Source organism: Misgurnus anguillicaudatus, chromosome 22 (assembly GCF_027580225.2).
Source record: "Misgurnus anguillicaudatus chromosome 22, ASM2758022v2, whole genome shotgun sequence".
Taxonomy (NCBI): Eukaryota; Metazoa; Chordata; class Actinopteri; order Cypriniformes; family Cobitidae; genus Misgurnus; species Misgurnus anguillicaudatus.
In genome coordinates this window covers 31,214,348-31,226,627 of record NC_073358.2, presented here as the reverse complement: position 1 = coordinate 31,226,627, position 12,280 = coordinate 31,214,348, and the positions used below count along the sequence as shown (strand labels likewise).

The 12,280-nt window shown below is 32.7% G+C and overlaps 1 protein-coding gene across 1 annotated transcript; it reads left to right on the top strand.

Annotated features, from left to right (window-relative positions):
• Positions 1-5,330: 5,330 nt before the first annotated feature.
• Positions 5,331-11,534, top strand: LOC129440309 (membrane-spanning 4-domains subfamily A member 12-like). Its single transcript, XM_073861008.1, has 8 exons — positions 5,331-5,469; positions 5,804-5,983; positions 7,396-7,465; positions 9,214-9,254; positions 9,356-9,412; positions 10,115-10,255; positions 10,980-11,105; positions 11,398-11,534. The coding sequence occupies exons 2-8, from the start codon at positions 5,828-5,830 to the stop codon at positions 11,404-11,406; spliced, it is 600 nt and encodes a 199-aa protein (XP_073717109.1). The 5' UTR covers positions 5,331-5,469; positions 5,804-5,827; the 3' UTR covers positions 11,407-11,534.
• Positions 11,535-12,280: the final 746 nt, after the last annotated feature.

Sequence of the window (12,280 nt, the reverse complement as noted above, 5' to 3'; positions counted from 1 at the left end):
TCCATAAAATCATCCTACTTAATGTAAAGAACATTCTGTGAAAATATAATATTGATATTTTTGTAATATTGACTGAGTAAGGTCGTGTCAAAGAAAAATTGGTGGTTGGGACAGGGTCACATATACTGTACATTAATCAGTCAACATGAGCTTTCCGCCTCTATGCATACGGCCTGTCCCAAGCAAAAGTGTCTCAGAAATTGTAAATCAATATATTGTTTTATGTGAATGAGTAGATAGAATGATTTTCACATAATTTTGTGGACTTATATCAGTGATTTAAAAATTTAACTTTTTCAAAAAGCATGCATAAACATTTTTCTCTCAAAAATACAAACATGTACATACATGTTGCTCATATAATATTGTAGCCCAGTTTGTGCTGAACACAGTTTTTAAGCAACTGAAAAAAGCACTAATGTCAGCGCAGGTCAAAACTTCCCCAGGGCCCTAAAACCCCTCAGATTCCAGAGGTTAAGGTCAGTGTAATCATTACCAAGGTGGTCTTAGTTAAATGAACTCCCTTTAATCATACTCTGTTTTCATTTGTGAACCTGTAAAGAACTACACATTTTATTGACAATGAGTACCTTAACTCATCAAGGCCTTGAAATCATGTCTTTATAATAACAGTCGAGTATTGATGACTTTAAATACAAATGCCAAGAACCAATGTCTAGACCTTTTGCTTGTTTTTGAAAAGAAGTGAAGCAGATCAATACCACGCATGAAAAAGTTTTGTGTCCTTTCATACGATGCTACCCTGCCTGCCAGGTAAGAAGTGATGGATTTGTCTCTGCATTCAACCCTATTCATTGGAAGGAGAGAGCTGGGTGACATTTACATGGGTGGTATTGATCTACTATTGAGCTTCTATTCAAGCATTAAGTCTAGACATTGGTTCTTGTTTTTTTATTTGAAGTCATCAATAGTCGACTATTATTATAAAGACGTGATTTCAAAGACTTGAAGAGTTAAGATCTATGCTCATATGTACAATTTGTTTAGATGAGTCGGTGCATTTTTAAAATATTTTAATTGTTTAATTTTAACCATATAATAGTCATATTAAGTTAGCTTTATGACATTATGTGGTAGTATTGGCTGTCAAATATTCGACAAACATGCTATTATGTCAGATAGCGATTAGCAATGGTACACTTTAAAAACAAATGTGTAAAAAAACAATACAATCAGTGTTATTTTATAACCAGACACATATCTGTGGTGATATTGGAACAACACATTTTTTGTTACTTTTAACCCAACTTGTGTATTTATTGTATGTAATTGTATTTTAAAAAAAAAAATCAGACAAAATGACACATGTGTTAAAGGAACAGTATGTAAGAAATTTATATTAATTAATCATAAAATGGCCCTGTTATGTCACTAGACATTAAGAAATCATTTTCATTTCAAATACTTATATCATTAACAACAGTGGTCCGGCCAGGATATTGTCATAAAAAGTGGAGTTGCAGCCCTCAACTGATGTTTATGTTTGTCATTTTATGTATTGGCCACCAGTTGTGTGATTGCAGTACCAGTTTTAGCCACAAGTGTTGTGATTGCAATACCAGTTTTGGCCACAATCTTACATACTGTTCCTTTAAATAGCATATCACAAAAAATTGTAAAAAAATGAACACAGTGTAGATTATTGTAGCTTTCAGAGACCATATTTGTTAAAAATGTATTGAAAGTAAAAAAAAATTATTGAAAGTTCAGAATAAACTAACTACAATGTCCTATCAAATGCTGACATTCTTTATTTAACTGTATTATATTTTTATTTTATTATTTATTTATTTAAAAGGGACAATGCATATTAAGGAAACATATTAGCTTTTCAGCAATATAAATATGCCAGAATTAGCCCCCAGGCTATTTTACATCTGTAGTCCCTTGTCAGGTCACCGACAGTCCTTAATAACACAGCAAAACATTTAACTATGAGTTAACATAAATCAGACATCACAACAATGATAATAACACAACCTCCTGTTTACACTAACAACACGAAATACCTTAATTAACAAAACATAACCTCTAACATGGTAGACAAACGCATGACATAAATTACATATCTACACATACGCAGTAAAGTGCTATTCTATATACAAAAATATATTCTCCTATTCCCTTAGTGTTCACAAAATTGTACACATACTTCTCTTAGCTTATACACACACACTGCTTTTTATATTAAAGCTACAACATGTACGATTTATAAAAAAAGAAAAAAATTGACACAGTGTGATGAATTTAATGCAGTTGGATACTTACATTATTACATAAGTTCCCAAGTATTTTTAAATCTGGAGAAACCTGTTTTAAATAATGGCTCATCCCATGTCTCAATTGTAATTATCTTCCTTTTGGTGACTTTACATCTGCGCTATTCTTAGTGTACAGTCGTAGAAACTGAAGAAAAGGTGAATTCATTCAATATGAATGAAATATGAATGAAAACATTCATTCATATACCTCATCCATGAACATGATTAGCGAATTGCGTATGTCTCTGGATGGTGAAAACAGCATCTTTCATTGTTCCACTCTTATTGTGTTATTGTGTAATAGCGACCTCTAGTGTTGAAAACTGCATATTGTGGCTTTAACTAAGGCCATTTACTGTATTTTGTTGTATAGTTCAAAGGTTTATTATACTAAACATTGTTCTCCCTGTTTACCTGTAAAAGTGTACATTAATGCTCAATTACTGGAAATAATTGATTTATTAATAGAAAATCATGAATTAATAGGTTAGTCACACTTTGCACTTAGTGTTTTAAAGTAAATCAATTTGAACAATTTTATTGATAAACAAGAAAAGTAATTTCTTTTATGAATTGCTGTTAATAAGGAGCAGGACCTCAAGACTTTTTAGAGAGACATTTGGGATAGCACCTGGTATGTAACATAGCTGGAAAAGTGACACGAGTTGTGATGTATTAAAATAACAAGAATGAAAGAATACAGCATCATTCACTATAACAGTCTATTTAGCAATAAACATTGTTATAATCAAAAATCTGGCTTTGAGTAAAATAAGTATGAATAAATACATTTATTAAACATTTATAACATGTGAGCTAAAAATTGCTCACTATTTGTCACCCTTTAATTCATGTCTTTATAACTGCCTATTGTAACGTCCATACCGCCGCGCCACCAGAGGGCTCCCTCCTCTACACCTATAAATTATTAATTATAAAATTGACTGTAAAAAATAAGGATGTAGACGTCACCCATAGGTTTGTAAAGATATTTTTATGAAGCCAATAGTAGGCATTGCCAGCGTGTCACTGCGCATCACTTGCGGATAATCAAAAATGTGTAAAGAGGCTGGACGTGTGTGAAGCCGAGGTGGCTGGTTGCTGAAACCGCGCCTGCCTAGCTTGATGGTAGTGACAGCAGTGGCAGTTCATATGTCACTCAAGTGGCCCTGCCCTAAATTATGCAGAACTTTAAGGCTTAATATAATTTAAACTGATGAGTTACAAAAATTCACCCCCCACCCAGAGTTGTCATGAAGGGCAAAATAAGTTAGCATACAGACTAAAAACATTTTTTTTAGGCTGTAAACATAAATATTTTCTACTCTAAAGATGGGTATTTTAACATGAGGGTCTAGGGGATAGACTCCCTTTTGAAGTTTCGTACAGGAACTGTAATTTTTGGTTGTCTGTGTCGCAGATAATATCAAAGGGTGAGAACCAGAAGGGCGTAAGTGAAATTTTGAGAAAACGGATTCTTAAAAAAAAATTCTTAATTGATTATACGTTATAAAGGATTGAAATTAGTACAAAAAGAAAGATCAAAACATTGCTCATTTTTTTTATCCCTCCTCTAAAGTTTGTAAAATGTCACATATGCCCCTCTGGTTCTACCCCTCGACATTACAATTTATAAGTTGTAAAAACGGCAGCAGAGAATCTAGTGAATGTTTTACTAAAGTACTGCAGGTGCAGAAAATGGTTTCAGTGATGGTATCAAGACATCAAAACCAAGATGGGAAGCAATTTTATCTCCATATGCTAAACTTATCTTTACACGCAAAGCCACTTTAGTGCTATTTTTTTCTAAAAGATTTGCATTGAGATATTTGCAAGATATTTGCAAAATACATACACACATATATTACTGTAGAGTAATGTTTAGCAGAGAAAATATCTTTTCAAAGTTCCTTTTACAGGAAAGGAAACATGAGGCAACCACAGATATGATCTACTGTATGGTATACTGTTATTCATCTATACCTAAGCCACCTGAAAGACATTCTGCTGAAGTTGTTTTTCCTTAAGCTGCTATATACCATAGACCTCAGTTTATAATTTTTTTACCTTGTAAGCTTAAGATATCATCAAATGGTTTACAGTCTTTTTTTAGCTGTGGCATTGAAAAAGCACTACAATTTCTACATTCAACACGTGTAAAAATGGGGCCAATACACACAGAATTTATAAAACAGCATATGTGAATATATATAAGACTGATGGAAATCCCTTTATGTCCTTTATACCAGTGGTTCTCAAACTTTTCCTGTTTGCGTTTCTTTACGTTGCATCCCTTCATGCCCCCCCCCCCCCCCCAAATAAAATGTATGACCTAAAAACAAATTTAATTTGAAAATTTAATTTAATTTGATAATTTAAAATTTGAATTAAATAAAACATATTAAATTAAACAATGTAGTGCTGTAGGTATAGCCTTATTTTTCTGAGGTTTAATTACACAGAATCTATAATAAAACAATGTGTTTTATACAATTTAATTAATCTGGGGCCCCTGGCACCATATCAGGGTCCCTAGTTTGAGAACCACTGCTTTATACCATTTATCACTACTGGGGTCATGAGAAGTGCTAAAGGGATACCCAAGCTTTCTTGGGCCGAAGGACAGTTGACCAGTCCATCACAGAGACACAGTAACACACATCCACACTCACACATTGATATGGACCATTTAGCATCGTTAATTCAACCTAATCGGTTGTGGGATAAATAAATACCCGGAGGACAACCCACACAGAATCTTCTTGCAGTGAGTTGTGAGTGCGACACAGTCATTATCCTGAACATCTTAACATGAAAATATGTATTAATATATCCTGCACTAAACAAGCACTGATACAATTAAAGGCTTAATTCTGTTATATTTGTCAGGTTCATTATTCCTTGCATAGAACATTTTGACATTGTTTTTGCATTAGCATCTGCAGTAATCTAATACCCACGCTTATCTATCAATCATTTAACAAAGAAAAGCACATTTATCCATTCTCAATAGCCATATTTTGTCCTGCCTTGTAAATTAGAGGAAACATATAAACAGTAACTTCCTGTAAAATACACATGCCGTTTTCAGTCTCCTCCCCAGTGGTTCTTCACATGAGTTCCTACCTTCACAAACATACTGTAGAAATACAACAAACAGACAACATCAGCAAGTCATATATTTCAGGTAAAAAAATCTGAAAAATAGGCATCTGTACTCATATATAAAAACAAATGCATTAATTATTATTAAAATTATTTCTTGTCTTTTGATTAATTTTAATTATATAACAATTAATGTTTTATGTAGTATTGTATTACTGGTAGTATCACAGAGCGAGTAAAATAAACTTTTTTGTACTGCAAATGAAATTTATATATAGAATAATAGAAAAGCAATTTAAGCATTTAAGCATATATATGCTTAAATGCTTAAATTGCTTTTCTGTCTGATCTGTCTACACGTTTCTTGTTGAAGATTTGATCTGATGAAACTTTATCTCTTACATGCTTCATTACAGGTTAAGTCTAAAACCTTTGCTAGAATGTCCACCCAGGTGATCTCAACTGACAACGCTAAAGTTGTCATCCAGATAAATCCACAGCTGGTTCAAGAGAGTGGTGAGGGACAAGATAAGAGTGGAACTTATCACAATGCAGTTCTTAGAGGTTTTTTCAAAGCACAACCAAAGGCACTGGGGGTAATGCATTATTTTTTTCAAAGTATTTTTCAAATAATAATTATATTTAGTTATCGTAACGATTTATATTTATGTTGTCCGGATCTGGGATTTTTTTGTGTTTTATTTCATGTAGATTACATATGGTCAATAATGTAACGACAGTTTACATGACAGTGAAACATCAAAAAGATGTATCCACAGGCCATATGCATGTTGGTCTATGTTTCATTGTGTCAGTCTAGATTGATAACAATAGAAACAATAGAAATTAAATGAATGCCTAATAAATTGCACCTTGTAAATGTGGCCTATTTCTTTAAAACAATATATTTTTATTTACTGTGCAGATATGTTTTATCAACAATAACATAAAACACTTAAAAAGCAAGATTTACTACACAAAAGCTTCAAATAAACTGTGCATTAGATTTTCAACACTACACAGAGATTATGCAATTTATTCACATTTTTTCGTTAGCTTTTGTGATTTACTTACATCCCATGCAAGTAATTTCATGAACATTAAAACCAACACACAACATCGGCGATAACCAATCATGGTGCATATATGTAACATTTGCATACTGTTTAAGTAATTCCACAGATTATTGGTAATGTAACTGGCATATGTATTATAATATGTATTTAACTGGTATTGTTAAAAGTTATTGTTAACTGTTTACAAAGGAAATCTATTATACAGGACAATATCGAAATGATTAGCTGCGCTCTTGAGTAAAGCTTAGGAATACTCAATGTAGATGTTTAATACAACAATTGTCAATGCGCAGAATAAACTAAATTAATTTGAATCTACAGAACTCATTCACATTTTTCGCGCATGGTCAGATATAATATAATAATAATAAAGTAATATAATAAATGCTAAATATAATTAATCTGAATTGTAAAAATTGCCACCTGACTATACCTTCCTACATCATTGTCACAATTACTACCTGGCACCTCACATTAAAGAATGTGAAAGATTTGTTATTGTTTGAATTTAATTAACAGCTTTAGTAAAAACGTACAAAAGGCAGTGTTTGGTATGTTTTCGTACTGTGAAAATACAAGTTTGCCTTTACATTTCACATAATCTCAACACTAATCTCAATAGAAGTATCCTGGGTATGGGTCAAATCACCGCTCCTTGAGATCATGCCTAACATTGTAAAGGTGCTTCAAGAGCAAAGTTTACTAGTCCAGCTGTTTTCTTGTGATGCACGTAGTAGACTACATCACTGCTCACATAAACATAAAATCATGATGTTGGCAAATATTTCTATATTTCCTTAAACAAGCGTGTAGGCTAAATATTAGTATGTTTTCTTCTCATATAGATTTGTAATATATTTGTATATTTTAAATGTATATTTGTATATATTTGTAATGAAATCAAATAATTGACCCATATTTTCTTTTTATAGACTGTCCAGATATTGATTGGAGTGATGATCTTTTTATTTGGCATTGTGCTGACCATAACTTCTGAGAGATATGATGATATAACTGTACTCAGCAGAGGTGTAAAGAGTAGCTGAAAGCCATACTTGAGTAAAAGTACAAATTCCTTACTGTAAAAATTACTCCACTACAAGTTACAAGTTACCAATTTAAATACGACTTGAGTAAAAGTATTAAAGTAACCCAATTTAAAAGTACTCAAGTATTTTTACTCGTACTGAATGTTGGCTCAAAGATGCACTAGTCCTCAACACAAAGAGACATTGTAGATCTGGGCAGTGAAAACTAAGAAAGTTTATTTATGAGGTTTTATTTCCTAATATAGAAAAGAAATCAAACTCCTCAAAATTTTGACCTGGCAGAACAAACACAGATTAAACATAGTCATAGTCTTTTGACAAAAATTGAATCAAGTTTTAGTCATATTTTTGTCATCTGAATTGATTTAGTTTTAGTCTAATTTTATTCAACTAAATGCCATGAGATTTTAGTCTAGAAATCTACATTCAATTTAATTTAAACCCATTTAATTTTAGTCTATTGTGTACTTGAATGTGCCATGCTGAAAAATATATAGCCTAACTTTGTGATATAAATATATGGTAACACTTTACAATAAGGTTCATTAGTTAACATTAGTTACCTACATTACTCAACATGAACTAATAATGAACTGCACTTATACAGCATTTATTCATCTTTGTTAATGTTAATTTCAACAATTACTAATACTTTATTAAAATCTTGTTAACATTACCAAATATTCTTATATAGGCCTATCCCAAAAAAGATATAATTTTAATATTTAAAAAATTCCTGTAAACTAAAATTACACTAACAGAAATATGATAATGCATATTAAAATACAGGAAGTTGTTCATTTGAAAGATTAATTGTAAACACATGTAGTACGTAACACCACTATCTCACATTAAGTGCACTACATTTCTTCCGTCATGGATCCCTCTTTACAGTAAATACATTACAGCATACTTGATTAAATGTGAGGACAGTGAAATTGTACACTTATTATCAATCTTATAATGTACTTAAGTTACTCGGGCAATCAGTACAGGACCTCGCTGGTTTATTTTGGCTTATATAGTAAGTTATATCAAATTATGTAATCAGCTCAGGTTAGCTGATACAGTAGCGTCAGAGTATATAAACATTTGTGCTTGCCTTTGAGTTGCGGGATGACCCTCCTGCAATCGCGCATCACAATTGTTTTGATTGTAGCATCACATGTTTAACAAAGGGTCCCTTGACAGAAGCAAATCTGATATGCATCCATATGTTTGCTCTTTATCTCTTCTCTCAGACCAGACGCGAACTTTTCTCTACAGTTTATGACATACGCAGCACGCAGATGTCCCGCTACGGTGGGATTCAGCGTTTGACATCAAAGTACCGCGAGACCAGACTTCTCCATATGCATTTGATTCGCTCTCGCAGTACTTTGATTTCATACGTTTGCTCTGCGCAGCGCCAAATGAAGTCCCTCAGTTGTGTGTGTGCGTGTAACCTCGGGACCACAGATTCTATCCATCATCACTCTCTGACACTTTCGTCTCGTTTTTATTTGACGAATAAACAATGTAGCGAGTAACGTTAAGTGTCATTTCAAATGTAGTGGAGTAAAGAGTACAAATACCCAATCAAAAATGTAATTGAGTAGAGAGTAAAAGTTGCCTATATTTTTGATACTCAGTACAAGTACAAAGCAGCCCAAAAAATACTTAAGTACAGTAACGAAGTACATTTACTCGAGTACTTTACACCTCTGGTACTCAGTGGCGTAACCTACTGGGGATCCCTCATTGTGAGTTTCATCTTGTTGTTTTGCTGTTTTTATCACTGTCATTTATATTACCATTATTTTACTAGATTATTGTATGATATTTTGTATATTTTTTTTCTCAGTACATCATTGCTGGCTCTCTGTCTGTTGCTGCGGAAAATAAACTCAATTACTGTGTGGTTTGTACTGTTCACGTTTAAACATTTTAGCTCTGATTTTGTGAGTTTTTTTCTGCCTGGTGTAGTATATTCAAACATTATTGTTTAAGGTACTGAGAGTGCTGTTTTATCTGTCACCAGAAATGTTTTCAATATCCCTTTAAATGGAATTTTAAATAAAATACATAATGCACACCATAATCCGGACCTTGTATAAGTAATAAATTCATCATAATTCTCTGGATGAGTTGGGTAAAGTTTATTAGGTGCAGGCCTTGATTAAAGGTTAGTATTTTTTGCAGTTAATCTCAGCAATGGTTGTGCAATAAGATTTTCATGCTTTTATTACTAACAAATCAGGGCATCGGACTTGTTTTACGTATATAGTTAAAAATGTTTTAACTCATTGTACAACATTAAATAGGGTTTATCCCCAGCTGCACTGCTTCCTGAACTTCAGCCGGCTCCTTGTTTCCTGTCTGCCATTGTTGGACGGGCTGATTGATCCAGGTGTGTCTGATTATTGTTGTTGTGACTACTGAGGTCAGGCACACCTGGATTAATCAGTTTGTTTGTAACTACTGAGGTCAGGCACACCTGGATTAATCAGTTTGTCCAATAATGCCAGACAGGAAACAAGGAGCTGGCTGAAGCTCAGGAAGTAGTCCAGCCGGGCATAAAGCCTATTGCTTTTAAGTAACTTAAATGCATTTCTTTCTGTAGGTAAAAGCTTCACTTGGAATGAATGTGGTCAGTGCCATAACTGCAGGGGCAGCCATTTTTCTGATGTCTGTGAATTTAGCAATTGCATTAAGTTTCCATTGCTACAGGTCAGCACAGTCTAGAGACTGTATACAAGTTAAGGTATTGCAATTTAAATTAATTTAAATTCATTAGACAAATAATTTATTAATTAAGTCTTTTAAATTTATAAAAACGAATTAAGGTAAACAAATGGAACCTGAAATGCTGAGTTGTTTAAAGCAATAAACATGTCAAATATGGACAAACCCTTTTGGTTTGCATTAACCTAAATAATTCTTTGTCAATTTTAGTGATTGTGTTTGTTTGACCCATATTTGATTCATGGGCTAGAGCAAGCCAGCATGTTTATACTGTTAACAAATTATTGTTCAAGTGTATTCATTGAAAAAAAGCACAAATAAAGTTTTCTGGATTTATAATTTATAAATGATTTACAAATTATAAATCAATAGCTGCTGTATATTGTTCACACTTAATTTTGAAATATTTGTCACACTTATTTTTATGTCACATTTATTTTTCAACCTTAGAAACAAATCCATAGTTAATTATATCCATAGACAACGACCTAGGCATCCGTTAGTTAAAAGTAATTGCAACAATTACTTGAAAGTGTTAAGTTTGTTTTGAGAACAAGTCTAGCATTATTTGTGTGCAAACCATTTCACTGTTAATCACAGTTTCAGCACTGTAAACTGTAACTTTTATCTAAACACTTAATATCTTATAATTGTCTTAAAGTATACATAATGCAGTGTATAATAATGTATAATTCAATATATGATTAAAAAATTCATAAAACTCTCTGTTTGTTTATAATCAGGGGACCACTGGAATTTTCCTGGTGTTCACCATCCTTCAGTTCATCATCTCTCTCTGTATCTCAGCATTTGCCTGCAAAGCCACGTGTGACACAAACCCTTCAATGGTCAATGTTTTACTGAAAGAGGTAAATAATTTAGTACTGTACCTGAGATTTAATGGCTATAGTGTATGCAAAGTAAAAGTAATTGTTTTAAAAATTGAACATTTCTGTTAAAAGTCAACATTTTCAGAAAAGTCTCTCCACTTAACTTGCCAAAAGGGAAAACAAGCTAAATAAAAAATATATACTTAAGATACAATAAAGTGGGGAAAGTGGGGAAAGGAGGGATTTTCTAAAGACAGCGAATAAAAATAAATTGTCTTGCTGTGCTGAGTTCTAGTGAACTAATTATCATAACTTGTCTGTCACTCCACAGAGACCATGAGTCACAGTGATGAGATCCTGCAGTTTAAAAGTTGGAATGAGTTCATTTGTCATATACTTTTCTCATGCATTTTTATTGTGTTTTAATAGTATTCCTGTTGCATTCTGAACTTGTTTAATTTCCATTACAATTTGTACATTTATGTGCTTGATCTCTGAGAAACAATACAAAATTCCATCTTTGAAAAAACATCTTTCTCGATCACATTAAGGAGTCTTGTTTAATAGATAAATTCAATGCACATATTAGATATTTATAGACGTTTCAGCAGCAACAACATAAACAAACCCTGACTTTCGTAGCTCAAACTTAAAGGGGCCATGGCACAAGATTTTTTTAAGATGTCAAACAAATCTTTGGTGTCCCCAGAGCACACACGTGAAGTTTTAGCTCAAAATAACATATAAATAATTAATTATAGCAAAATTACCACTTTGTAGGTGTGTGCAAAAATGTGTAGGTTTGGGTGTGTCCTTTAAAATGCAAATGAGCTGATGAAATTCAAACACTGATCACAATGATGGTGGTTTGTTGCAATTAAAACTCAATTGTGCTTTTCTCTGCACTAAATAGCAGTGATGTGGTTGGATAGTGCAGATTAAGGGGTGGTATTATTATAATAAGAGCTCATCATTCTTATGATGACATCATAAGAAGAGGCAAATTTCAACTACCTATTTTTTCATGTGCTTGTAGAGAATGGTTTACCAAAACTAAGTTACTGGGTTGATCGAAGTACTGGGGACCCAATCAAAGCACTTAAACATGGAAAAAGTCAGATTTTCATGCCATGGCCCCTTTAACTTCCTTTAGGCCATTATGTAAGATACACTGAAAATATGTAATTATATTTAATTTCTGTCAATATCATCAT